The following is a 26,864-nucleotide window of genomic DNA, read 5'->3' as shown; positions in this document are numbered from 1 at the left end:
GATGGTGGTGCTCATGCGAATTTCAATCAGTCCTAATGGATGTATGAGAGACATTATTATGGTAAACCTCAAAGAAAATATCCGACTTTCTACAGTCCAGCAAACACCGCGTTTGTTATAGTCGTCTTAAAAAAAAAAACAACTTCACCATAAGTTGATTTTATTAGAACACGTATACGGTATAGGAGGGGGTGGTGTGGGGGGGGGGGGGGGGCTACCAGTGTTTCTTTCAGACTTTTCTCAGGGGTGGGGGTTTGATATTTTCGGGAAGGCGGACTAAATTTTTCGGGGGGGAGGGGGGGGGGGGCGGACACTGGTCAAAGTATATATTTTCTATATATATTCCATTTTTTTTCGGGGGGGGGGGGGATTTTCTTCGAAGAGATGCCTGCATGGATAAGAAACTCGGGGGCTTCTTACTTCTTGCGAAGTTTTCTTTTTTCTAGATATGTATAGTAGGCCTAGATCTATATGTCAGTAGAGGGGGCACTCGAAATTACCGGGGGAAAAATTTGCGGGGGCCAGACACTGGTAAAGTATTCAATATATATATATATATACATATAGGCATGTATATATATATATATATATATATATATATATATATATATATATATATATATATATATATATATATATATATATATATATGTGTGTGTGTGTGTGTGTGTGTGTCTATTTCGCCATGGGTGAATGGACGTGCTCCGGGGAGGGGGGGGGGGGCATGGAGAGATACCTGAAAGAATCTCTAAGAAGGGAGCTTGAGTGTGTTAAACTGATTTATTTTAGGGCCCAAATCTAACTATTTCAAGACTCTTGACATCAAGTCAAGTTGAGTTAATGTTATTTTTTTTTTTCTTTCGTTGTTTTTTTTTTTTTTTTTTTTTTTTTTTTTGCGCAGTTAATTACGGCATGCTCAGACGGCAGAGCGCAGACTGCTAACACGAAAGTCTAGAGGTCAGATCCCGGGTTAGACTCCGTAAAACTCCGTTGGTCCGCCAAGCTTTGGTGCGCACCAGACTCACGTTAGGGAAAGTAAAAGTAAAGTGGCTGAGCATATTGCTGACCACCCGTGATCCCTTTATACTGTAACCGGAGCTCCAGGTCCGAAAAAAAAAAGGTTACTTTAATTTAACTTTTAACTACACTGACACAACCAAATATACCGGGTCCTATACAGTAGAATCTTTTGTGATGGGACACCATTCAACTTACTATCCAGCTTCCATTTATCAAATTACAAGAACAGGCTTCAGTGGTGCGAGACAGTGTACACAACGCTGCACTGTCTTTAAACAAAAGCGCCGTATTTCCATAGCTGTGTTGTGCTGGTTACTTTGTGTAAGGATAACAACGGTGACATTATTTCCGGACACCAGTCGTATAATACGGACTTTTGGTGAGACACCGCTCAAACTGTGTTGGGTTAATTACATAAAGGGACACGGATAGATTTAATTGCAGAGCAGTTCCTTGTGAAAACATAGATTTATAGTTCTATAAATAGATCTATAATTTGTCGTATTGTAGATCTAGATCTATGATTCTATGTAAAGCCGACTTGACCAATGTTAGGCACAACTCAATATGTGATTCGCAGCAATTCTGCCACCCACTTTTGACAGCCGCTATGACTCGTTCCCAATTGTAATCACGTGGCTTTTTATTTCTCCATACGGTGGTATTACTGAGCGGGTGGAGGGGGGGGGGGGGTAATACAATCGTAGCAATGAAAGGGATATAGCGTTTCTTATGGACATTGATCTTCCTGGGGAGGGGGGGGGGGGAGGGGCGGCACACACCCTGGTTGAAGTAGGCCTATACGCTTTCTATATAAATTTGTTCTATTTTGAGTTCCTGACGGAAGGGTGGGAGGTGGGGGAAGCCAGTCCCCCCCCCAGAGGCGTAGCGAGGGGGGGGGGGGGCGGCGGGGGGAACATATGTCCCCGGGCGCCGACCTTAGGGGGGCGCCAAATTGAAAGTTTGAGGGGGGCGTGCAAATCGAAAGTTTGAGGGGGGGGTGGTGCAAATGAAAAGTTCGAGGGGGGGGTGCAAATGAAAAGTGTGAGGGGGGGTACAAATGAAAAGTGTGAGGGGGGGGTGCAAATGAAAAGTTCGAGGGGGTGCAAATCGAAAGTTTGAGGGGGGGGGGGTGCAAATCGAAAAGTTTGTCCCCGAGTAGGGTCGCTACGCCTCTGCCCCCCCCCCCCTTACCTTGGAGAGCTGCATGAAAGAAATCCAGGGGGGGGGGGTATAATGTCTTAGAACCACCATCCATCTCTTACAGACCTATTATGCAGGTTATTTATCATTTGTAGATAACATTCCAACGTAATCAGCTTCAGCGAACCCATAATTATTTCTCTAGTGTCAAGATTAATTTTCGTCAAAGGAAGCAAGCTACTTTCTGTAGCCTACTTCTATAATTGCTAGCGCCATACTGATATTTTTAGTTAGCCAATGTGTTCTCTGGAAAGTAAAGGCGGCTGGGTAAAATAATGGCTCCACTATCATTGAATGTCGTGTTGTGAACTCTAATTAATTTTTTCAATGGACAATTGGACCAGGTTCTAAAAGGGTAGTTTTACTTCCCACCCTCACAACACACCCTGCCTACGCCACCGGTACTTAGAACAAATAAGGATAAAAGTTCCGTTTAGAATTTAGTCTATCCTCGCAAAGTGTATCAGTCAGATGAACATACACGGCAGCTCTGTGTGTTCTCTCCTACAGAAACAACGACAATGTCCAGGGCGAACACAGGACGTGTCATGAGCCGACAAGGCGCAAGTCAACCCAGTGACGTAAACAACAGCGGCCACAGCCAGGAGCAAACATCTGCTGACGGCAACCCCACCAAACAGAACCCGCTGGACTTTGGGTGGTTTTCTTTGCCACCCAGCAACGAGGTCCCACAACCAGGTAACCCAACTGTCAGTTAGTGTACCTTATGACCTTGACATTTAGTGTAAGACCATATATTTGACTGACATTTAGCGTAAGAATTTCTGATTTTGACATTTAGTGTAAGACCATACGACTTTGTAGGACCTTATGACTTTGTAGGACCTGATGACTTTGAAAGTCAAAACAATGTAAGAACTTATATGACTTGTATACTAGCGTTTTCAACTGACGCAGCTCAGTGTTTCTTCCAGACTTTTTTTCTCGGGGGGTGGGTGGGGGGGGGGGGGGGGGTAAATACTGTTAGTAGAATATATTTTCTATATAAATTTCCATTTCGTTCGGGGGGAGGGGAGTGCTAGCTTTTAGAAAAACCACTTAAATTTAAACAAATATTGTTAAAACTATAGAACGTACTAAATGGAAGATGTACAATGCATTTTTTTTTTATCAAGTAAGCTAAGAAACCTCGTTGATTTGTTTCCAGCATTGGTTAACTGTTAGGTTTGTGGTGGAGGGAGGGGGGTCACACAAACATCTGTAACTTAAATACACTGTGATGTCTACAGTACATTTAGTATATTACATTATATTAATTATAACCATAGCGTTACATGCGTGGACTTTCTACTTCTTCTAGCATCCAATCGCTGTATGGTAGATGGCGCTGAGGACGGTGGGGTGGGGGGCACCAACACAGCGAGAATGACACCACAGGTGCCTCCCTCTAGAGCCGGCTACCAGGCCGCTGGACAGACCGTCCCCCCATCCCGAGCCGGCTACCAGGCCGCTGGACAGACCGTCCCCCCATCCAGAGCTGGGTACCAAGCCTCTGGGCAAACTGTCCCTCCGTCCAGGGCCGGCTATCAGGCCGCTGGTCAAGCAAGCGATTTCCCCTCAGCCAGACCAATGAGCCAGGCGCAGCACGCGCTGGGTGACCCCACGGGGTTTGCCGCTGGTGACCCGCACGAATACGGTGCGCAAGGCTGCGAAGGCTACGCGCCGAATCAAGGTGCGAATCTGGGGCAAGGAGAATGCGCAGACGAGAATGTGATCATCGACTGGCCCTTGTCGAGGGCAGCGCAAGACACTGTGGTATCAGCACAGGGGCAGAGAGCTACTGACCACCAACAACAACGAAGGTACTTTTGTTTTCATCTTCATAACTTACCATCTTGTTGGCGGTCATGTTGCCGTTTAATGTGTCGGTAACTATGTTAAGTAAGTCGATGTTCATCCAGATTTATCAGACTAACAGACTGTTTTGCTGCCATCTAATTTGGTTTCCATATTCTTAGAATCATTAGCACTGTCTATATAACTTAATATAAGCAAAGACACTGTTGCGGAATTGCTTTGAAGTCAGTTTGGAGCACCTATTATTATGCCTGTATAGAAAAATTTTGAGCCCTATACTATATTTGTTTAGTGTATGGGTTAGGTTCCAGAAAAAATCACTTCTTAATGAATAACCGAATAAGCCTTTTTTAATTATTTGTGTGGAGGCCCTATATCTTCTATATATTGAACATACTATCAGTGAAACTTCTTTTGCTAACTCTAAAATAGTCAGCTGCCTATGTTTTGTATAAGAAAACTATACATATTATTTTTGAATTTACAAAATTTACTATGAAGAAATACAACAATTATATTTTATTGGTAAATATGAAAATATTTTCCTGCAAGCACCTTCACTTAGATACACAAAAAAAAAAATCAAGCTTATTAAGAATATTTTCTGGAACCTAAGCCCTTGAAAGATTTCTCTTTATATTTGTACTGATAAAACACATTTGCTACCATATCCATTATCACACAGGCCAGCGTCGAGGGCTATCCCCCCCACCCCAATGCCACCTTTATCGTGGGGTGGGTACAACAGCTCGGCCAGGCCAACATTTGCCAGCTGGCGGGACCAGTGGCACCAGGCACAAGACAGCGGTCACCCCAGGGGCTCACAGAGCAGCTAGGACATCCTGAGTCCAGACAACAGGTCAGTTGAAATATTGACACATCAAGTTCATCTTCCCTATTCTGATTACAATCATTCATTTGCAAACATATGAATATCAATTAGTATACAAATTGTCATTGTCGTATATTTTTCTACAACAAAACGAGTAGGATTTTTCTTTTGGAACGATGTTCAGAATCATGAATAGTGTATTGTTATTATTTGTTTTATCAATATTTATTACAAATGCCCTTAAGATATAACTGTTTTTTTTTTATGTTTTACAACAGGTAGAGAGGGCGAAACCCTGAACTACAGTGAAAGTGAATAAAGGCAATAATTACAACTTAAAAACAAGGCTCGACATTGGAAAGGGAGAAGACTTGTTTTTTTTTAAAATTATACTATACAAATACAGGAATTTTGAAAACACAAAATTAATGCTCTTTTTATTTTACTTACTTATTATTTTACTTAATGATTTCACACCCTTCTTATTCAATTTTTTTTCTTCAACAAATTTGTTGAGTTATTTAAGCATAACGCTAATAAATATACAGGTTAATAAATCAAATGTGTTATTACTTTGTTGCAATTCATTAGTAGGTGTTCAATTAATCTAATTTTAGAATTCCCCACATTTTGAATAATAGAGATGGAACGTTTTAAAAGCTTTTTATTTAACATTCTATTAAAGTGTATGGCTACTCAGAGAACAAAATATAGAAGAAAAAAAAACAACCATATTAGGCTATAATAAAGAATGCCTGTCCATTTGGACTAATGAAATATAATTGGAAGTTGTTTAGCCAGTAAGTTCTTTTACGATTTATTTATCATCCTATCATTAGCACCCCAAATAAGTTGAAAAAAAAATTAAAACTTGAAAGCTGGCGTCAGAAACAATCAGCTAGTACCTACTTTTGCGATTACCCATTGTTTAATAAGCCAACATTACTAGATCACAGAGAATTTTTTTTGTCAACAGTTTATTTTCTTATACACCTCAATGCATACATCATATAACAAAGTATTGTTTTTTCTCAATATACATCAGTTAGTTAAGTAGCTATTCAAAAGAATGTATTGAACTAAAAATTTATAATCAGTAATATAGTACTGAAATTCAATACTGAAAATCTTAGGTTATTTTGGTAGCCTCAGCCAACTTATATCATTATGCAAGAATGATCTTACTTCACCCCCCATCCATATTTATTTCACCACTTTGTTGCTAAAAAAATAAATATATGGATGTTCAGTTAGCAGTAACATTGGTATGTCAATTAACATACAGATTTGCATTAATGATAAAGAAAAGAAACAATGGCAAAACAATATTTTATATACTATCAAGTAAATATAATTGGAACACTAAAAAAAAAATCACATAGTACTGCTCGTTAAATAGGAGTGAGCATAAACATACAATAATTCAAATACAGTGCACAAAACTGTCTTTATAAAATAATTCTGACTATATTCAATCTAATCCACCAGTGGAAAACAAAAAAGTTTTAAGGTAGTTAGTCCTATACCCACATGATAAAAAAAAAAAAAAACTACTACCGGTGATGATTATAGATGGTACAAAAATAACACCAGCATTTGACAATGTGTAATTGCAGAACTGGACTTTTAACAAAAACATTTAAACGATGCAAATATAATGGCCAATTTCTGTACAAGCAATGAGTTGTTTTAAAAAATGCAACTATACCAACAGAGTCAGCTCAAATTTCAATTTGTATTTGAAACAAAGTCAATTTACAACTCAGCTTCTTCATAATACCCAGCAGGCTTATTTCCATTAACTGTATACCAGGTACAAACTAAGAAAATATACAGAACTAGCCATATAAAAATGGTCACAAGTCAGAACATAATAAAACATTTAAATTCCCAACTGCTTAATCTGTTCCAATAATTGGATACTTGCCTCCTTCCAATCAATAGGTGTAGCAGAAACACAAACTGTTTTCAGCCGGCTCTCTTCATTATAAGACTCCACCTTAGCTCGCATTTTGAAAGTGTATTGCTTGAACAGGGCCTCGCTCATAACCTGGTCAAATTGGTTCTCATCTTTCTCACGCAAGGAACCAAGCTCATCAGCTTTGATACCTATTAGAGCTTCAGCTGACTCCTGGAAACAGGTAATCCACTGATTGTCAGTGTGGTCGGCCACGTTGGCACTGAGAATCATCCTCCACTTGTAATTCGGGAACTCCCTGTTGCATTTCTCGCAGCGGTACAGACCATTGCCTTGATCCACTACTTTTTTATTACACTCTGCCGTTGGGCATGCCTGGTACATGCAGTTTTCTTTTCTCAGGAACAGAACAGTACCTCTAGCGGTGTAGTAGTCAGCCTTTTCCCCTTGGCCAAGGTTTTCTGATTTTACCTACAAAAAAAAAAAAAAAGGTAAATACAATGAGCAATTAAGCTGCTTAAAAAAAATTTAACAGATTGTAAATTCTAGCATTCAAAGATAAAGGACTAAAAGAACAAAGAAAAAACTAGAGTTTACCTTTTTTTTAAAAAAAAAACAACAACATACTCTGTACTTAAATATGGGTTAATAAAATATCAAACACACCTGTGAAAACAATTTCCAGTTGGTGGAATGACCACTTGATTGGCCTCCTTCACTCTGATAGCTGTTAAAATTTTGGTATCTGCCTTCATTTTCAAACCAGCCTCGCAGGATGTGTGCTTCCTTGATGTCTGGATTGATGAGCAGCTGACTGCCGTTTGATACAGACAAAGAACGCCCATGAAAATCTGACAGCCTGGCACTTTTCACAGCAACCACCGGGAAACCCTGACCATCAAACTGCACAGCATCATCTCCCCATAATGTAAGATTAACAGCAAGTCCCGTTTGGTCAACTATCTGCAAGTCCCGTTTAGTGATTTCCTTCTGGGTTTGCTTACCAATAACAGTTCCAGTATCATTGCAAACTTTAACAACACCAATAATGTCAACGTTAGATGGAGGCTTGCACTTTTCCAGCTCTGAAAGCTGCACAAAGTCAAAGGTCATCATTGGAAGGTCAATCTCTTCATTACAGGGTTCAATGATGGTTTCTGGGTTCATTGTCATCTCGTAATCACAATTCAAGCTTGAATACTGTTTATTTGCAGTTTTGAGGGTGCATTTTGAAAAGTAATAGACTTTGTTCACCTCAAGAAGATTGTAAAACTTGTCCACCTGATCATTAAACCCAGTTAAACGAATTTCCCCACTGTCATCAAGAAGATTCACGTTGAACAATCTCCCTTCTCCTCTTGAGTTATTCCAGGTACGAATATTTGACTTCATGGTGACCCTGGCCCTAATGCGCCATCGGTTCTGATATGGAGTCAAGCTAGCAATGGAGTGAGGACGAGATGGTGTATTGGGAGTCAAACTCTTGCTGACAGATGAATTCGCAGACAAGCCAGAACTCTGAAAAGGTTTTATAAAATTAATTCAATTACTCAAGCCAATAAGCTTTTAAATTACCTTATTAAATATATTTAATTACTATTAAAATTATGGCTTACAAGGTGTTCTTATTGATAGTACTTCACTAACAAACCACTCATTTAATGACTGTGATAATGTTAATTCTATAACAGATAAGCATCTGTATGAAGGATACAAAATAAAATTAAACATTAAAATACAGGTGTATGTATCTCACCAAGCTAGGCTGTGCTCTTCCAGTTGTGTTGTTTACTTGTTTAGATTGCAGTATGACAGGATTTTTATCCACACCAGCAGGTTCTGAACTGACAGGTTTTGTTGGAACTTGTGTTGGGTTAATAGTAGTAGGATTGCCAATCTTTTGGCCGACTTCGCTACCTAATAAAAAAGATAAAAATACTAGATAAGGACACTGGCCCTGGTGGGATGGAAGGTTCTTTAGGTTTACTTATTTTTAGCATTAAATGCAAGAGCTTGGCCAATGGCCTATTGTAAATCTGATTTTATTTAAAATTATTTTATGGACTCATGTCAATCACAATTCTGAAGTGACTAAATCCATCATTAAGACTAATCTTTTAAAGAGGATCAGCTGTTATTAAAATTTGATTATCATAACAGTTCATAAACACAGATCTAGATTTCTAAATAGAAAGGCATAAAATGATTGTTACACAACAGTACAGTAACCAACACCTAGATCTAGAGTAGGTAGATAGATCTAGAAATCTAGATTACTCTTCTGGGAATTTATAATATAAGTTTAGAGTAGACTATGTACTAGGATTACGCTCGCGCCGCCCACATTGAGATTTTTCTCCCATCATCTTGCTGTTGCATGTGTGGCGATCGCGCGAGTGACGATGTTTGAAAATTTTATTCATTACAAAAAAACTATAGAAGACACGCCCACTTATATAGAGAATCAAACAAAGAGACGAATTCTACGTATTATCTTTATTAATTAAGAGTTGTAAATTGCTCCCATTGTTAATGGTTCACTCCCCAAAAAGTTTGAGTTTACACTAGTTTACTTTTAGTTTGGCCTAGCTAAAGAAAAATAAATGAAATTAAACCTTTAGCCAAGACTTTGATGTCCAGTAAAATAATGACACGCTTTTCGCCAGGCAACTTGTTACACATATATTTTGTGGCTTCAATGACGCAGAAATTTGTGACTTCATTGCTTTCCATCATCTTGTTTAGCTGAGCAGCCATCATAACATGAGAATACGAATAGTCACCATCTGACAACAAAAGTCGATAGCGATCAACAGTGTTGGCAGATTCTATTTTTTTGGCATTTATGACTTGTAATAGTGGTTTTTCAGGCGTGCCACCATTAAGTATATCAACAATGGCACCGTTAGTTAGTTTAACCATCTTGTTATAGATCTGTAGACCTCAATATTTTAATTACTTAGGCGAAACAAAATTTTATAACGCAGTAGATCTAGAAGTCCAACACAAAAGATCAACCAGAAAGGCGCGCTATTTGGTTCGCAACAGGAAGTGAGTTGACTTTTTACATTGCTTATGACCGAATGAAAATATCATTGGTCCAAGAATGGGTCTCATAATTTCCGGGTTTGTAACCAATGAAAACTCTCGTTTCGCTGAAATTGATCAATACTGCCCTTTTCACACACTAGTTAATGTTCAAAAGAAATTAATCCCTAAGGAAAGTTGAAAAATACTCAGCATATAAGTTTTGCAAAGCTTATTTTTAATAAAATATTAATAAACTAAAATAATAATATTGAAATAATATATGAAATCGATTAAATAAGGTTTAACAACATTTTATTATTTTTTTTATTGAGGAGTAGTCTGAGATCATCCGAAAATGGTTACTTTACATTTCTAAGTGGCATAATTTCTAATAAATATTTGTTTTTTTAGAATCATTTTCGCTAATTATTATGATTTTCTTAAAGTATCTTTGAGCCCGTCAAGTCACAACTCTTTAGACTTTCAAATAAGTGTGTTTATGTGATATTCAAACATGGGTAACTGTTTTGGAGGATCTCGCCCAGAACCTGTTTCCACAACTGTAGAGACATCACCATCCCGAGGCACAGAAAACGGTGCCTTGACTAATAAGGCTACCAGTGCAGCAGCATCAAATACAAACAATTCTCAAGGCAGTCCATCTCCTTTAAATCAGTCGCCACAACGCAAAGTTGACACAATAGATTTAGTGCCTTCTGGGCCTCTAAAAGTATTTGTTGCATTGTACGATTATGATGCACGTACAGATGAAGACTTGTCTTTTAGAAAGGGAGAACATTTGGAAATAATCAATGATACACAAGGAGATTGGTGGTATGCTCGGTCAAAAACAACAAAGAAAGAGGGTTATATTCCTTCCAACTATGTTGCAAATTTAAAAAGCTTAGAATCTGAAGCGTAAGGACACATTTATAATATATTCTTTAGTTTAGGCCTATTAATAATTAATTCAAATCAATAGGCCCCCCCCCCCCCCCTAGCTTCTAGATCTAGATCTACCTATTATTTATTGCCTAAGCAGTAGATATTTATTATTTAGTAGATCTAGATATTGTAGATATTCTAGGCCTATAGAATCTGTTTTGTGTAGGTAAATTTTTACTTAGTTATTATAACAAAGTATTAAATGTAAAAATAAAAGAAATATTGGGCCAAGCTAAATAGCACTAGACTATACTATGTGTATTATTATATCTAGTTCTAGTTAGTAGTTCTAATTGGCTATTAGACCTCGACATTGATGTCCTGGTTTAGGTTTTCACCCTCTCTAGGATTGTAGTTAGTTTTGATCCTGCTTTTATAAAGCACTTAGTTACCTTTGGTGATTTATTGATTCACAAGATCATTTTATTAATTTTTGAGATGCCGAAATCAACTATATTTTTGGTGTAATTCAGCACATAATATCTATTTTGTTTCTTCAGATGGTATTTTGGAAAGATAAAAAGAGTTGAGGCTGAAAAGAAGCTGCTGTCACCTGAAAATGAACATGGAGCTTTCTTAATAAGAGACAGTGAAAGTCGAAGAAATGATTACTCTTTATCAGGTTTGTCATTGTCAAGTGTTGTGAATTCTTGTACTTTAAATCCCTGTAGACTATAGAGCTAAACAGTTTTTTAACAGCTAACTTTTTAAAAATGATTTTTTTTAAAAGCAACTTTCCTTTTTAAATCTTAGTTCGTGATGGAGACACTGTTAAGCATTACAGAATTCGTCAACTAGATGAGGGAGGTTTTTTCATTGCTCGTAGAGTAACATTCAGAGCACTTTCAGAACTAGTTGACCATTACAGCGCAGATTCTGATGGCCTATGTGTCAACCTTAGAAAAGCCTGCTCTCAGGTTAGTGTTCATGTGATGATCTAATACTGTTGTTGGACACAACTTTGAATCTATATTAAATTATAAGCACCTATCAGCTTTTGGTAGATATTAATTAAGCATGACTAAATTGTTAAACATTAATACAAAACTAAAAAATACTGTTCATTTGTTTAGTGTTTATCTGTTTCTGTGCACAGATTGAGAAGCCACAGACTGTTGGGTTATCTTACAACACTAAAGATCAATGGGAAATCCCCAAAAGTTCTCTTAAGCTTATTCGCAAAATTGGCCATGGACAATTCGGAGAAGTGTGGGAAGGCTTATGGAATAACACAACACCAGTGGCTATCAAAACACTTAAGTCAGGTAAAAACTTTATTTTGTTCTACCCAATTGCCTATAATTGATATAAAATTAAATTATTTGAAAAACAAAAATCTACCTTAGAAATAAGGTTAAGGTAATTTGTTTACTAGTAATGAATATGTGTGCATGCAATATTTATTTTGATCAACTGTAACACTACAGAGTTGGTAATCACAGTTATGTTAAGTGAATTGCTTGGTATTGTTCTTAAAGTACTACTATAATTATTATAAACATTTACAGCTTCCAGGAATAATAAATTATGCTACTGTAAATTATGCAAGCACATGTTTTTATTATTACTGTTGTAGGCACCATGGATCCCAAAGACTTCTTGGCTGAGGCTCAGATAATGAAAAAGTTGAGACACCCCAAACTTATTCAGCTGTATGCTGTGTGCACACAAGATGAACCCATTTACATCATAACAGAACTCATGAAAAATGGTAGTCTTCTTGAATACTTACAAGGTAAATTATGCATTTCTGTTTTTATTGATAGTTTTATATGTGGGCTACACTTATATCTTATGATGCTTTATTGAATAAAAATTTATCATAGCACTTTGTGTTTTGATTAATTACATTTAATGAAATTTAACTCTATCATCGAACTTGATTTAATCACTTTTTATAATGTATTTCTAGGTAAAGTTCGTGTTCTGCCCTTCCCATCACTGGTTGATATAGGAGCCCAAATAGCCTGTGGAATGGCTTATCTTGAATCCCAAAACTACATTCACAGAGATCTTGCAGCTAGAAATATTCTTGTTGGTGACAATAACAATGTAAAAATTGCAGATTTTGGTCTAGCCAGAGTTATAAAAGTAAGAAGTATAACTTACATTTTTTTTTTTAATTAATGATTTAAAAAAAAGCTTTTTTTTTTTTAAATTCAGTTTAGTTTTTAAGGCTTTTTTTTCTGCCCACCCAAACAAGCTCTGCATTGAGTTAATAATTTTAAAAGTCAGGGTTGTTTAAATTCACTGGCGACTATCTGAAAAAATTAATTTAATAAAAAAGTAGTTTTCTTTCAAAGATATAAGCCAAAACTGTACATATAAATATAATCCTACTATAAAATAGATATTTTAACTAAATTAACCTCTTAGATTACCCTTGTTTGATAAAGATAACATTGTAATTTACAGGAGGATGAGTATGAAGCCCGTGTTGGTGCCAGGTTCCCTATTAAATGGACAGCACCAGAGGCAGCCAACTTCAACAGGTTCACCATCAAATCAGATGTATGGTCATTTGGAATTTTGCTGACAGAAATTGTAACTTATGGACGGGTTCCATATCCAGGTAAGTATTTTGTCTAAAACTAGGCCTACAATTGTATATATCAGATCTCTTCAACAGAAACTCAGTCTTCTTCTTCATTCTTAATTATGTTCGAAAAGGGATTTCCCACAACACAGCTAAGTATTAAGTGCCAACCTCATATGCACCATATATAAGTTGACTCTGATTTCAGCCATAGTGAAATCTAACTCACTTTATAAAACAAACAATTACTCAAACTATCTGTGATGCAATGTTTTTTTTGTGCAAGCTAAAACCTTGGATAAAAATATGACAGGAGCAAGTTATGTTTACATATTATGTATCAGGCAACAGTGCTGTTTAACATGTATACAAATTATCTGTGTATTGCACACTGTTACTTAGATTTTTAAAAAGATGTGTATTTAGTAAAAAAAAAATATTCAAAAACTTGCATAGCCTGGATAGAAGAATTCTAAAAAAAAAATTAAACAGGTCTGATATTAAGAGAAAAGGATGAAATTAGGTCTGATAAATTTGATTTCACCTGTATTCATTTGAAGGGATAATCTTGTCAGCACTTTTCCCAGACACAGTTACTCCCCCGACATAAAACATTTGTGTTTTACTACTAGACCCCCTCCATTTATGGCACAAATTTATTTTTCTCTCACTAGGGATGACCAATGCTGAGGTTCTGCATCAAGTAGAGCATGGCTACAGAATGCCCTGCCCACCAAACTGCCCTAAACCTTTGTATGAAATCATGCTAGACTGCTGGCGTAAAGAAGAAATTGAAAGACCAACATTTGAAACATTGCAGTGGAAACTGGAAGAATTCTTCTCAATGGATCCCAAAGAATATAGGGAAGCATCATTTGTAAGATAGGCCTGTTCACTTTAACTATCTTTTATGTACATTCTATTTTATTAGAGCCAAACATTTTTGTAATATTTGTATATACTTTTCTCATATTATTTAATAAAAATCTTGTCAAATTTAAAATTATTAGCAAAAGTTGTGCATGGAATACTATGAGTAATGGAAGTTCAGTTGAAGAATGTAAGATTTTTGAATGATTGTAAATCAGATCACCTGAGGAAATTAAAAAATGAATAAATGAAAATGTGAATGAATGTATGAAAATGATAACTGATGATGCAAATAGAAAGAAAACTGTAAAAAATAACAATCAATCAAGTTTTTAATTCATTAAAAATCATGAAATTGAATTATCAAAACAAAATAAACATAGGCAATATGTAGTTTATTGACATAGCTACCCGTTGTTTTTATTTTAATATACTTGACGAGTTTTCAGAGCATTGTAGTGATTACTAAAAAGATCTGTTTTGAACTTAGTTGTAGTAATTTAATAGTAGCAGTTTATGCACTTATCTTTTTATTAATATTTAGGAAATAAAATCTTTAATGTATTTTAAGTTATGGCAAACATGCTTTAAATCTGGAATGAAATAGTTTTAAAAAATAAATACGAACAAAGACATCACTTGAATCTAAAGCAAAATAATTAGTATTTGGATAGTTTAACAAATGGATAAGTTGTTGTGTGTGAACATGCTGTAAAGGCCTGGTGATATTTTTTTTCTGTCAAATAATTTTTTGTACTAATGTATTCAAGTAATATCAAAGTCTGCTTGACAAAGTAACAATTTTTGTTACCACTTAGTGGATGTGAATCTTTGCATGCATAAACTAAATTAACTGAACTAAATATTCTAGGAAAATAATGCATAACAACATGACCCACAGTAGGCTTTTGTTAACACATTTTTATACTAATAATCATAATAATCTTGATTCATCCATGTGAGATTTGTCACTTGTCCAAAAATTGTCACATGATTTTTGGATTATTTATCCATGTGTAACATATGACATAGTTCAGCCCATTCCTGACTTTTGTATGGATTTATTTCCAAGTTTTGGGTAGCTTTTTATGTGTAAGGTTGTGCAGCTATCTTCACTCTGCATGTGGATGAATTAGCACAAAATATCTGGTCATTGTTAAATATTTCCTACAGCTGTTGTCCATAGTAGAGTGCTCAGCTTGCTTAGTGTTGCACTGATTGTACACAGCAGCACTGAATGTTTATGTACCCACACGTGTCCCTTACACTTTTATAGAATACACCTGTTTATGTAATGTAGGGTAAATTACTCTTGAGCTGTAATTCTTACAAATGTCAATTTTTTAGTTACATTTTTTTTATTTTTTTGCTAAGTTCGTATACATTATTTGTTTAGATAATCTACTTAGTTTGTGTATTTGAATTGTGTAATTTTTTTTTACATCATTCAAAAGTTTATGTATTTTTGTACTAAATGATGATGCCTTTGTTTAAGATAGAGCTTTATTTTGATAGCGAATATTGAGTTAGTTGAAGGTTGCTGAGGAACAACAAACTATACAAGCTATTGACTTGACATTCCTGTATATGATCTCCCAACCTAAACATACTTCAAATGAATTCTACCAGGTCAGATGGTGTTCATTTTTACACTAGTTGAATGCATTCACTGGACCCCCTAGGTGTTAAAAACCCAAGAATCACTTGTCACTAAGCTGATTACATTATCTCCCCTTTTCAAATCACCAGTGTACTAATGGGTTCTTCCCCTTCCATCAGCACTGGTCCCTGTCTCAGAGAAATGCATACTTCTACATTGATGTATAATGTTTGTGTCTTCTCTGTATTTGGTGCTTAAATATTTTGCAGCTAATGAGCTGTCATGTCTTAACAGTATTTAGCATGTAAAGTTTAAGTCTTTAGCCCTTATTGAAACTTTGTATTCTGATTCTTAATGAATTGTATTTGCCCCATGTGCTGTGCATATAGATGTGTATAAAGTTATTTGAGTGTATTACTGAATGTGGCTGGTGAGGATGAGATTGGGTGTATGAATTCCTGCTATGATTGTGTGATAGTGGACTACTTTTCTAAGACAGTATGAGAGGCGTAACAATGCTGTGACATAACTAGTCTATATTTTCATCCATTTATCTTGTCAGGTTTTTAACTATCTCTGCTTCAAATGTTCAGGGGTGCCACTTTTCCGGGATATCCCGGATTTCCGGATTCGAGAATCATATTTTTTTCCCTTTCCGGATTCGCAAGATTTGAGTTTAAAAATTTCCGGGTTTTCATTTTTAAAAAAAATTTAGATCGTTTTAAGCTTGAAAATTTTGGCATTGTAAAAACCGTTTTTATCGTCAACACTCCCGCTAATGGCCTTTTCCGAAAAAAATGAATAGTAAATGACGTCAGCAACAATCTCACGCGTGCGCCAAGGACCAAATACAAATCGGCTGTATCAGATGGGTGAGGCTGTAGACGAAACTTTTTGATGTCATTCGTGGTGTGGTTGTCTAGCTATTTATGACGATATGGGTTGGGGGTAAAACTCGCATTATTTACGTGATGTCATCAATGGGATACCGCTAGGCTGTGTAATAAAAACAACTAAAGCCTACAAGTACTAGCTCAAGCTCACTAGCATCGCCGATGGTCTTTAAAAAAAAAAAAAACTGAAAGATTTTGCTCCGATCATAAAAAAAATTATTTTTTTGTATTTGGTATTACCAAAAGAAAAGAAAAAAACTATTTGAAGGACTATTTTATGTATTTTTACCACCTCTTACCCGCTTCTTCAAGGTCGCGCTGACCGTAAGACCTACGTCACGAGACCACGTGAACACAGTCTGAGTCGTGTCTCTCGGTCAAGGCAGTTCTACAAGTACAAGCGCTGTTTAATTTTAACGTGGTTATTTTTAATAAGGGCCTACTTCTAGATTCAAGAAAAAAAAACTAGAACTGCATCGTTTTATATCATTAAACAAAATATGTAGGCCTGCTATAATTTAGTTACACAATCTAGCAGGGTCTACATCTAATTGTTTTTTTTTACTTTGGTAAAACGTCATTGAAATGTTTAAAAAACCTTGAAGTACCGTGTCTGAGAAAATAGCCGCTATCACTGCCCCCTCCCAACCGCTTGTAAAAAAAAAATCAGCTTTTCACTTAGTCGGGCGGCTACATCTCTGACATGAGTATTACTAGCGTAGTTACTTCTAAAATTATTTTTAAAATTAACTTAATTCTGTTATTCCGCGATATGGACTTAAAACTTCCATGATATTTCTTCACGTCATCATGTATATCAATGGTGGGGGCGTTGGGGTCGTTCATAAATGACGTCACACTCGTAAGGGGAGGGGGGTTCGTAATTTTGTCATGAGGGGGAGGGGTTCAGATGGTGTGACATCACACTTTTGCATTATCCAAAAGCTATGTTAGAAAACGAATTTTAGCCGTTATTTCGCGTTTTAGAATATTGTTTCAATAAAGTGTAATAGGAATTGATTAAAATACTCTATGTTGACAGAGGTCAGACAAGATTTTTGGAAAATATCGTATTTTAAAAAAAATTCGACTGCAATTTTTAGGGGTGGGGGGGGGTGTGGGCTGAGGTGTGACGTCATTTTAGAGGGCGGGGTCTTGCTTTTTGTGACAGATATGTGACCGAGGGGAGGTGGGAGGTAAAATCGTCAAAAAAGCGTGACATCATTTATGGATGACCCCATTGGTGGTTGATTGGGAAAACGGGGTTTTAGGTTTTTGTTGTGGCTGTTAATAATTAAAGCCTTGAATAGCTACAGTAAGTCAACCCTGTATTTTAATACAGTGACAATCTTATTAGGGGTCTGCATATAGTGCGCTTATTATTCAATAACAAGACATAGAGGTTAGCAATTGGCTGACTACACACTTTAAATCAAGCTAGGAAGTTCTCAAAAATTAAATACAGTAATGTTATAAAAGCTGGCTGGGAGGGGGGGGGGGGGGAGTTCTACAATAGCACATTATGGGGTAGGCCTAGAGATGGGTGGGACTAACATTGTAAACTAATTTTGTTGTAAGCACAATCCTTTAAAGATTAATTTTTATTTCAAGCTTGTTACAAAGAAAATAAATCCATTTTAAAGGAATGTAAATTGAACATAATATGAATCAAATGTCTCAAAAAATAATGAAATAATAGTCCATTTTATTTTGAAATTCCGCGCGAAATTAAGTTTCAGGGTTTCAAAAATTTCAAATTTTAGTTTCAGGATTGGTAAAATTTTGGGATTCATTTTCAGGATTCACTTAGAAAATGAGTGGCACCCCTGAATGTTGTACAGTGCATAATGCATTCAGGAGATGATTGTATATTTTTGTGATCCCTTTAGGTTTTTTTGGTGCAATACCTGTGTAAATACTTGACATGACGGGAGACTCACTGAGATGCTTTTTTCTATTGTTGTACTTAAAGATTTGTGCCATGAAGCTTCTATGTTTGCTGTCTGATGACCACATGTGTGACAGTCTGATCATTTTTTTACACCACTGGCCATGGCAGCACTGTCCATCTTTGATTCAACACTACATACATAGGTCATTTGACATTTTTCTATCATCTAAATGCTGCATTGAGCCTAGCAGAAAATAAATGATTGGTCATTCATTGTAAGATTGTCATTTCCTTGTCTGTTCAAATGTGTGTTGGTCTCAGGGTTTCTGTTGTTTCTTGTAAAACCTAAGTGTTCTAGAAGTATTACAAAAAAAATACTTTAGATTTTCTAAAGGATTTGATTGATGGACTTTGGACACAAACTGTCAGGCATGATGGATTATACTTGTACATATTTAAGGTATTCTTTGGCCACCTGACTCAAATACAGCTAGCTGCACTTTCGAACTTGGCAAATGAGTTCACCTCGACAATTGAAGAAACTGCGGTTATACCATGCCCTACCGCCTTTACCTCCCTTAAATGGGGCCAGGTACCCATCAGAGCTGGGTAGACTCAGGGACGCTCGATAGACTCTAGCCATCAATGGGAAATGTATTAATATGTAGTGTGAGAGTGGAGAGGACGCAGCTTAGAAAAACTACAGACCAGTTCTAGAAAAACATTTGAACACACGAATTTAAGATCAGGGACGGTGAAACAACAGCATGGCCCGATTTAAATATTTTAATCAGTTGAAAAACAAAATCATGGATGGTGGAAATGTGTGACCTGAGATAACCAAAGCATTCCTGAATAAAGTCCGTTGTAGAACTATATAAAAAAGAGAATGAGATGTCAACAAATTGTTGCTGTTCCTTGAGTCGGGTGTTCGTGATCAGGTCTATCAGTTATTTCAATTAATGAACACGTAGAATCACAAGCCGCGTAAAGTGATGGGCAGGTTGCGTGCAAGAAATTCTTGACACCGTAGGGTGTATCAGTCATGTCATCTTCTGTCTCAGCGCCTGGATGGTAGACAGCAAATCGTTGTCGAAAATAATGTTAGAGGAGGTGGGGAAGGGGAGGGGGGGGGGTAGCTGTGAGGTGAGTGGTACAGGTTAGACAGCTATTCGCTGTAAGATGAGTGTTAGACAGCAATTCAAGGTTTAAAATATAATGGAGGAGGGGGGGGGGTAGCTGTGAGGTGAGGGGTAGACAGCAATTCACTGTCAAAAATAATGGTAGAGTGGTGGTGGGGGGGGGGGGGACGAAGCTGTGAGGTGAGGGGTAGACAGTAATTCGCTGTCAAAAATAATGTAGGGGGTGGGTGCTGTGAGTTATTCGCCATCATAAAAATCGAGGGGTGATAGAAACTGAGGGGGGGGGGGGGGGAGAATGGGTTGTCCTATGAATATTAAACAGACCATGTTTTTTTGTCAGTTGTGGAGGGGAAAGGAGGGATATTAGGTCATATATTTTTATAGACTTAGTGTTGCGCTTTTGATGGGCGTCATAAAAGATTAAGGAAACTCGGTTTAAAGGGGGTCAGTTTTTTTTTTAACCGTCAAGTTTGATTTACCTGTTTTTACAGAGGTAGTTGGGTTATACAAGGGTTGAATGATGCTAGTTTCTATAGCTGATTTGTGCAGCGAGTTAAAGTATTCTAGTTTCCACAGCTGGATTATGTAAGTGATTAAGAAGAGTTTCCAAAGTGGGATAAAATAACGGTTAAGCTTTTCTATTTTCCACAGTTGGATTATGTAATGGATTAAGAAGCCACTTTCCATAGTTGGTTTATGTAACGGTAAAACTATTCTATTGCACAGTTGGATTATGTAATGGATTAAGAAGCCACTTTCCATAGTTGGTTTATGTAACGATTCAACTATTCTATTGCAGTTGGATTATGTAACAACTTATGAATGGAGTTTTTATTTTTATATCATTAACTGTTCTAACGGTTCCCCTAACGTTCTTTTTTGTGTGTGCGTGAGTAACGAGAGCTGCTCGCGCACACAGTATTGCACGCGCTTATCTGCGGCTATTTATATATAGTTTTACCCCCACGCTGGGCGGATCAACGATGAAGGTGTCGAGACAGCCGAAGTTCATGCTTGACTGAAGCGGGCAGGAAATTTTCCAGGTGGAAAAAATAACCTACTTCGAAGTACTCAAAACTGTTTTTCTAAGTTTTTTTTTGTAGTAGATCTAGGAGAATGTAGAGATCAACTAGCGTGAGATGATAGATCTTCTATACAGCGCTCGTGTAGAGTTGAATTTGATCTTTAGCAACCACTGATCAAATGTTTTGACAGAATGGAGATTTTATCACGTGAGTATCAATATATTGACATAAATCTGCTTTTTTTGTAGATAAAATTAGCTAAAAATGTCATTTTGTTAGTCTTAATTTTAAATTAATAACTTAATTAAAAAATAGCTTCATAGACTGATAGACGATTGGATGATTGCGTCCTTGTAATGTCAAATTTTTGTTAACATTAAAAAATCAAGTTGTTGTATCAGGCGTTAAGATGTCAACATGACGCGGACGTTTATAAATGTCAAGTTTTGGTAGGGGGGGGTGGGGTGGAGAGGACTGGTTGATTACATACTTCCTTAATTATGCATGTTGTCAGATATTGGAATAAAAATGTCAGGTGTGTTATGCGTCTTATGTAGACTTTTTAAAAAAAAGGTCATGAGTCTTCAAGTTGGAGGTATTAAATTTTAATTTTTACTAACATGAGTTTAACAGTGCGTATGGATAATTCCTAGGATTGTGCTAATAATGCATGCCAAAGATTATTTCAATAAGTACAGCTTGAGATATACGGTGTCACAGAGTCACAGTCCTCGGCCAGTGACGTAATGACTATGTATTAAGTATTAAGTCGATATGACACTCCTCACCTTCCCTGGTGTCAAACCAGAGTTTCTTCCAGGCATCTCTTGGGGGGGGGGGGGGGGCTGGGGCGAGGGGGCTCGAAGAAAGTCTACCCCCCCCCCCCCGAACAAAATGGAATTTATATAGAAAACATACTTTTACCAGTGTCGTCCCCCCGGAATATTTTGTCCGCCCCCCGGAAAATGTTTTCCGCCCCTCGGAAATATCAAGTGTCCCTCAGGAGAAAAAAGTCTGGAAGAAACACTGTGTCGAACTGTGCTTAATGATGTATATAATTTAAAAAAAAATGTATTAACAAATCTGGAAAAAAAAACACAGACTTTGAATTACTGGCCATTTTGCTTATAAAATAATGAGGGAGTGTAATTAACCTAAACTTCTCGAAATTCTTTAAAAAACTAATTTGCTGTAACCAGCATCCTTGATTTAATAATAACTATTTTTTCTGATAATAATTCTGGTAATAAAAAAAATTAAAATCCCAAATTCTGTCCCCATTTTTTTTCGGAACGATGAATGTTTTGACTTAACCTGACACTGTGTCAAAGTTAAATTTCTGCGCCGATCAGTCAAGAAAAAAAAAATTGTGGGATAATGACAGAGACGCATCGGTAGCGGAAGTTTTTTTTTTTTTTAGTCTTTTGTTAAGTACACAACAAGCCGGCAACTATTTCTCTTTGATTTGTAAGTTATGTCTATGTCTACGGCTTTAGTTCCTATATCTTTACCACTTTCTCATTGGAGCCAACACATCCTTACTGAAATTACTTCATTTAATTGAACAGATAGGTAGGCCTATATGCATGGGCATAGATAGGCTTGTGTATGGTTATGAGTATAGGTGTGAGTGTGGGTGTGGGTATGTGTGTGTGGGGGGTGTGGGTGGGTGGGGGTGGATATGAGCAGGGGTGAACTTGCTGTTTCCAAGTGGCCTGAAAAAAAAATTAGAAATTTTGGCACGGCTGGTCAGACTTAAAAATTTCTTTGTGCTTTTTTGTGTGCATGAGTTTACGCCACTTAAAGCATGAAGGAAGGGATGTGGTAACACCATAGAAAAGTACGCACCAGGTGCTGGCGATAGTATACCAAGACATACTTTAAAAATTGAAAGCATTAACAATCCTATCACAGAGCGATATCCCTGCCTCCCTCCGGGGATTTTACCGTTGTCCAAGCGGCCCAGTCCACCACTCCCTGAGTATATGTATGTCTTTATGAGTATATATATATATATATATATATATATATATATATATATATATATATATATATATATATATATATATATATATGCACCTGCAAGTGGACGTATATATATATATATATATATATATATATATGTATATGTATACATACACACATATATATATATATATATATATATATATATATATATATATATATATATATATATATATATATATATATATATATATATATATATATATATGTATACATATACATATATATATATATATATATATATATATATATATATATATATATATATATATATATATTTGTGTGGGTGGGTGGGTGTGGGTAGTAAGTATATAAGTATATGTTATATAGGCCTATAGAAATAAAGAACTAAAAAACTTTCAGAAAGTTGAATATTTATTAAAATGAACCAATGTAACATTCACATTACTTCCACCCCCTCCCAAAAAAAAACAACAAAAAAAAAAAACCCAACTTAAAAGAAGAATAACAATATGAAAATAAAAAATAGAATAATACTAAAAACAGTTAGATCTAATACTAAGAGGGAATGGGCCTACTAAACCTGGTGCTCTGCTATCAAATGTATTGATTCTCTGTTCTATTTTTTTTTAAAACATCGTAGCTATTTACAGTATTTTTCGTCAGTATATAATACTTCTAAGGCGAAAAGCGACATCAATAATGATAAGTTCCATTAATTACAGTTCAATACATTCGTGTATTCTTGTCCCTTTTTTTTTCTTTCTTTCTTTCTTTTTCTTTCTTTTTTTTTTCTTTTCTTTTTCTTGTCCCTTTGTAGGGATCCAAAATTAATTCTTTTTTATTATTTTGTTTCATGTAACGATTATTTGATAATTTTTCTTATAAAAAATAATTTTAATTAATCGCTAAAGTGTTTTTTTGTTTTTAACTTTAGTAGATTTTATTATTATAACTTCTAAATAATAATTTAAAATATTCTATTTTAATAAACGCAATTGTTTTATAATTAATTTAATATAAAAACAAACATTAACTTGCTATTGTCTATAATTCATAATTTTTTTTTTTTTTTTTCATTTTGAGCAGTCTATTTGAAGTAATTTCCCTTTGTTAAATTTCTTTTTACGTTCTCGTATACACGTAGTATAGAGAAAGTCTTGTAATCGTGCAAAAATAAATAAATAATCGAGATTTTTGCAAATCTCGACGTTTTACAGCTCCCTGGGTCGGAAAAAACATAGTTTTGCAATCTTGTTCGTATGTCTGTGTGTGTGTGTATGTGTGTGTCTGTGTGTCAGTGTGTCTGTGTGTCTGTGTGTCTGTGTGTCTGTGTGTCTGTGTGTCTGTGTGTCTGTGTGTCTGTGTGTCTGTGTGTCTGTGTGTCTGTGTGTCTGTGTGTCTGTAAACACGATAACTTGAGTACCGTTACAGCTAGGTTGATGAAATTTCATATAAAAGTATTATTTCAAAATCGTACATCCGATAACCGGAAATGGAACTTTTCTACTTTGAATTTTTGAAAAGCCTATAACTTGAGTACTATTTCAGATAGATAAATGAAATTTCACATGTAAGTAAAAGATCTAATTCTCTGCCTTCTGTCAAATTTTGAGTAATTTCCGTTGATCGGAAGTAGTAATTTTTTCTATTTCATATTTCTAAAAAAAAAACGCATGTGAATTTATAAAGTACTTATAATATTCCGCACTGCACATTTTATTTGGCGTTCACTTGGTGTGCAATTCTTTTTTCTACGAGATTTTATTCTATTTCAAAAAGTTTAAGTATTTAAAATGGATTAAAAAATTTCATTAAAAACGTTTTTATAACAAGCTTTTATGTAATAATGCACTAAAGAGGAGAAAATAAATTATACACTACTATATAAATAATCATAAAGAAAAGCGTGAGTCACTTTAGTATATATTGGATACCTTTATTAATATTTAGGAAGAGACCGTCGCTTTTCTTTATAGTTATTTAAATAGTAGTCTATAATTTATTTTCTACTTTTTAGTGCATTATTACATAAAAGCTTGTTATTAAAACGTTTTTTATGAATTTTTTTAGTACTTTACATGTTTTATTTACAATAGAGTTTCATGGCTAAAAACCATTGCACCTATTGAACGTGATGACGCGTGTGGAGCGGTTGGATAGAAATGCCTACTAATTTGGTCAAAAGTTTAATTAATTCATAAAAAAATTATTAGGCATCCAATTAAGTCAAATTTAATGTCACGATGCATTGTCTTCATGTCTTGACCTACGTTCCAACTACGAACCGTAACTGTAGGTAGAAGTGCATGCAATTTTCTCGGCTGTTTCGATCTAGACAGACTGACGACTGACGAGGAAGTGAGTTAAATAAATAAAAGCTTGTAAAACATCATGTCTATATCCCGAGTTACCATCCCCCGTAGTGTTATATAAAAATACGAGCCGACCCGCAGCGTATCATACGCCGCTATTTAGTTGTTTTATTTTCTACTTTTCAGTAATTCATAATTTGTAAATTCGACAGTACCAATGCTGCCACTGAAAATATTTGCTTTAAAACACGAATCCCCCCCCTTTTCCCCTAACCCCGACCCTACACCCTCCCCCCCCCCCCCCCCCCCGTGAAAGCAGCCTCCTCTTAGTTATTTCTTAGTTACCTCCTGTAAGTTTAAAATCGAACTAAATTATCTGCCCCTAATAGAAACCCGGCTGTACGGCTCTACGATTTGTAAACATTTAGCTTTGTAAAAATTTAGAGTGAACACCGCTCACCAGACAATGTTGGGGTGGGGTGGGAATGGTAGTGATAGAGAGAAAGAGAGGGGACTGCAAGGAGGCGCTTGCAGCTTGTTTTCTAACTGATCCCAAAAGAGAATTATATATATACGAGCCGACCCGCGGCATATCATACGCCGCTATTTAGTTGTTTTTTTTCTACTTTTCAGTAATTCATAATTTGTGAATTCGACAGTACCAATGCTGCCACTGAAAATATGTGCTTTAAAACACTACTCCCCCCCCCCCCCCGTGAAAGCAGCCTCCTCTTAGTTACCTCCTCTAATTTTAAAATCGTTTCAAACTAAATTATCTGCCCCTAATAGCCGTCACCAAACCCGGCTCTATGATTGTAAAATGTAAACATTTAGAGTGAACTACAACTCACCAGGCCATGTAGGGGTGGTGGTGGGGGGTGGGGTGGGGTGGGGGTGGGGTAGCGATAGAGAGGAAGAGAGGGGACTGCAAAGGCGCGCTTGCAGCTTGTTTTCTAACGGCTCCCAGAAGAGAATTATATATATAGATAGATTCGAAAATGTTTAGGGGAGATCACTCCAGGTTTATTTTTTTTATATTTTCCAAAAATAGGGTATTTAATCACGTTATAAATTTAATTAGTGGCTGACAATCTAGGCAAGAATTTAAACAATTAACACAAATTCACTAACTGTAGGGGTGTTGTTTTGTTATACTTTAGCTCACCCGTGCACATCGATAACGATTTCAAATTATGTGGGCAAACTTTCCTAAAAATAATTAATAACGATCTGATAATTTCTGTGTTGTAAAGACGATTTTGTGTTCTAAACTTAATATACATACACTTGCATCTGTTGGCTATATATATATATATATATATATATATATATATATATATATATATATATATATATATATATATATATATATATATATATATATATGTGACCTTCCCCGAGTCTATCCTGCCCGACAACGCCAATTGTAACGAGTTGAACCACTCATGCTACACAACATCGACTACAGTAGAAAGACTCGAAGATGCAGGTTCGCTATTGATCCTTTTATTACATGAATCAAGAAATGCTTCAATATAACACAATGAATCAACAGGAATGTTTCACAATAATAGTCTGAATCAACTGACCCCTAACAGTCCTCACTAGGCTTCATATAACTGAATCCACATGTCTATTGTCCTTCTTAACACAATATAACCAACTTGATATGTCACACAGACTGACTGATCTAAAGCGAGCGATGAAGAGGGAAGAGAACGAGTTCAGCCGTCCCCTCCTATTTATCCCTTGTATCCGTACTCGTCCTCGTACTTGTATTCCTCCGTAATCGATACTTGTACTCGATGTCTCCGACCACTAGTTGCGCAGTTCTAACGTA

The 26,864-nt window shown here is 36.1% G+C and overlaps 3 protein-coding genes across 3 annotated transcripts; 2 read left to right on the top strand and 1 right to left on the bottom strand.

The window, feature by feature from the left end:
* The first annotated feature begins 1,298 nt into the window (after window positions 1-1,298).
* On the top strand, window positions 1,299-5,423 carry LOC131928529 (uncharacterized). The gene is made up of 5 exons (XM_059284601.1): window positions 1,299-1,399; window positions 2,734-2,922; window positions 3,545-4,046; window positions 4,727-4,900; window positions 5,152-5,423. The coding sequence occupies exons 2-4, from the start codon at window positions 2,745-2,747 to the stop codon at window positions 4,875-4,877; spliced, it is 831 nt and encodes a 276-aa protein (XP_059140584.1). The 5' UTR covers window positions 1,299-1,399; window positions 2,734-2,744; the 3' UTR covers window positions 4,878-4,900; window positions 5,152-5,423.
* Window positions 5,424-5,611: 188 nt separating this feature from the next.
* On the bottom strand, window positions 5,612-9,857 carry LOC131928527 (replication protein A 70 kDa DNA-binding subunit). Its single transcript, XM_059284599.1, has 4 exons — window positions 9,407-9,857; window positions 8,548-8,708; window positions 7,458-8,309; window positions 5,612-7,262 (listed from the first exon to the last, which is right to left on the bottom strand). Exons 1-4 carry the CDS (start codon window positions 9,711-9,713, stop codon window positions 6,756-6,758), a joined length of 1,827 nt encoding a protein of 608 aa, XP_059140582.1. The 5' UTR covers window positions 9,714-9,857; the 3' UTR covers window positions 5,612-6,755.
* A 309-nt stretch (window positions 9,858-10,166) lies between these two features.
* Window positions 10,167-17,771, top strand: LOC131928528 (tyrosine-protein kinase Src42A). The gene is made up of 8 exons (XM_059284600.1): window positions 10,167-10,739; window positions 11,267-11,388; window positions 11,520-11,683; window positions 11,863-12,031; window positions 12,343-12,501; window positions 12,679-12,857; window positions 13,182-13,338; window positions 13,977-17,771. The coding sequence occupies exons 1-8, from the start codon at window positions 10,336-10,338 to the stop codon at window positions 14,186-14,188; spliced, it is 1,566 nt and encodes a 521-aa protein (XP_059140583.1). The 5' UTR covers window positions 10,167-10,335; the 3' UTR covers window positions 14,189-17,771.
* The last annotated feature ends 9,093 nt before the right edge of the window (window positions 17,772-26,864 follow it).

The sequence above is a fragment of the Physella acuta genome, unplaced genomic scaffold (assembly GCF_028476545.2).
Source record: "Physella acuta isolate Inbredline_101_S28 unplaced genomic scaffold, ASM2847654v3 ptg001514l, whole genome shotgun sequence".
Taxonomy (NCBI): domain Eukaryota; kingdom Metazoa; phylum Mollusca; class Gastropoda; family Physidae; genus Physella; species Physella acuta.
Note: the sequence above shows the minus strand (reverse complement) of the source record. Positions and strands in the feature narration are given on the sequence as shown.

Coding starts and splice junctions, on each gene's coding strand:
- LOC131928529 (XM_059284601.1), top strand. CDS start 2,745: ATGTCCAGGGCGAACACAGGACGTGTCATGAGCCGACAAGGCGCAAGT. Junction 2,923..3,544: donor CAACGAGGTCCCACAACCAG/GTAACCCAACTG, acceptor TACTTCTTCTAG/CATCCAATCGCTGTATGGTA. Junction 4,047..4,726: donor GACCACCAACAACAACGAAG/GTACTTTTGTTT, acceptor ATTATCACACAG/GCCAGCGTCGAGGGCTATCC.
- LOC131928527 (XM_059284599.1), bottom strand. CDS start 9,713: ATGGTTAAACTAACTAACGGTGCCATTGTTGATATACTTAATGGTGGC. Junction 8,709..9,406: donor CATCAAAGTCTTGGCTAAAG/GTTTAATTTCAT, acceptor CTTTTTTATTAG/GTAGCGAAGTCGGCCAAAAG. Junction 8,310..8,547: donor GAAGAGCACAGCCTAGCTTG/GTGAGATACATA, acceptor AAACCTTTTCAG/AGTTCTGGCTTGTCTGCGAA.
- LOC131928528 (XM_059284600.1), top strand. CDS start 10,336: ATGGGTAACTGTTTTGGAGGATCTCGCCCAGAACCTGTTTCCACAACT. Junction 10,740..11,266: donor AAAAGCTTAGAATCTGAAGC/GTAAGGACACAT, acceptor TTGTTTCTTCAG/ATGGTATTTTGGAAAGATAA. Junction 12,032..12,342: donor TATCAAAACACTTAAGTCAG/GTAAAAACTTTA, acceptor TTACTGTTGTAG/GCACCATGGATCCCAAAGAC.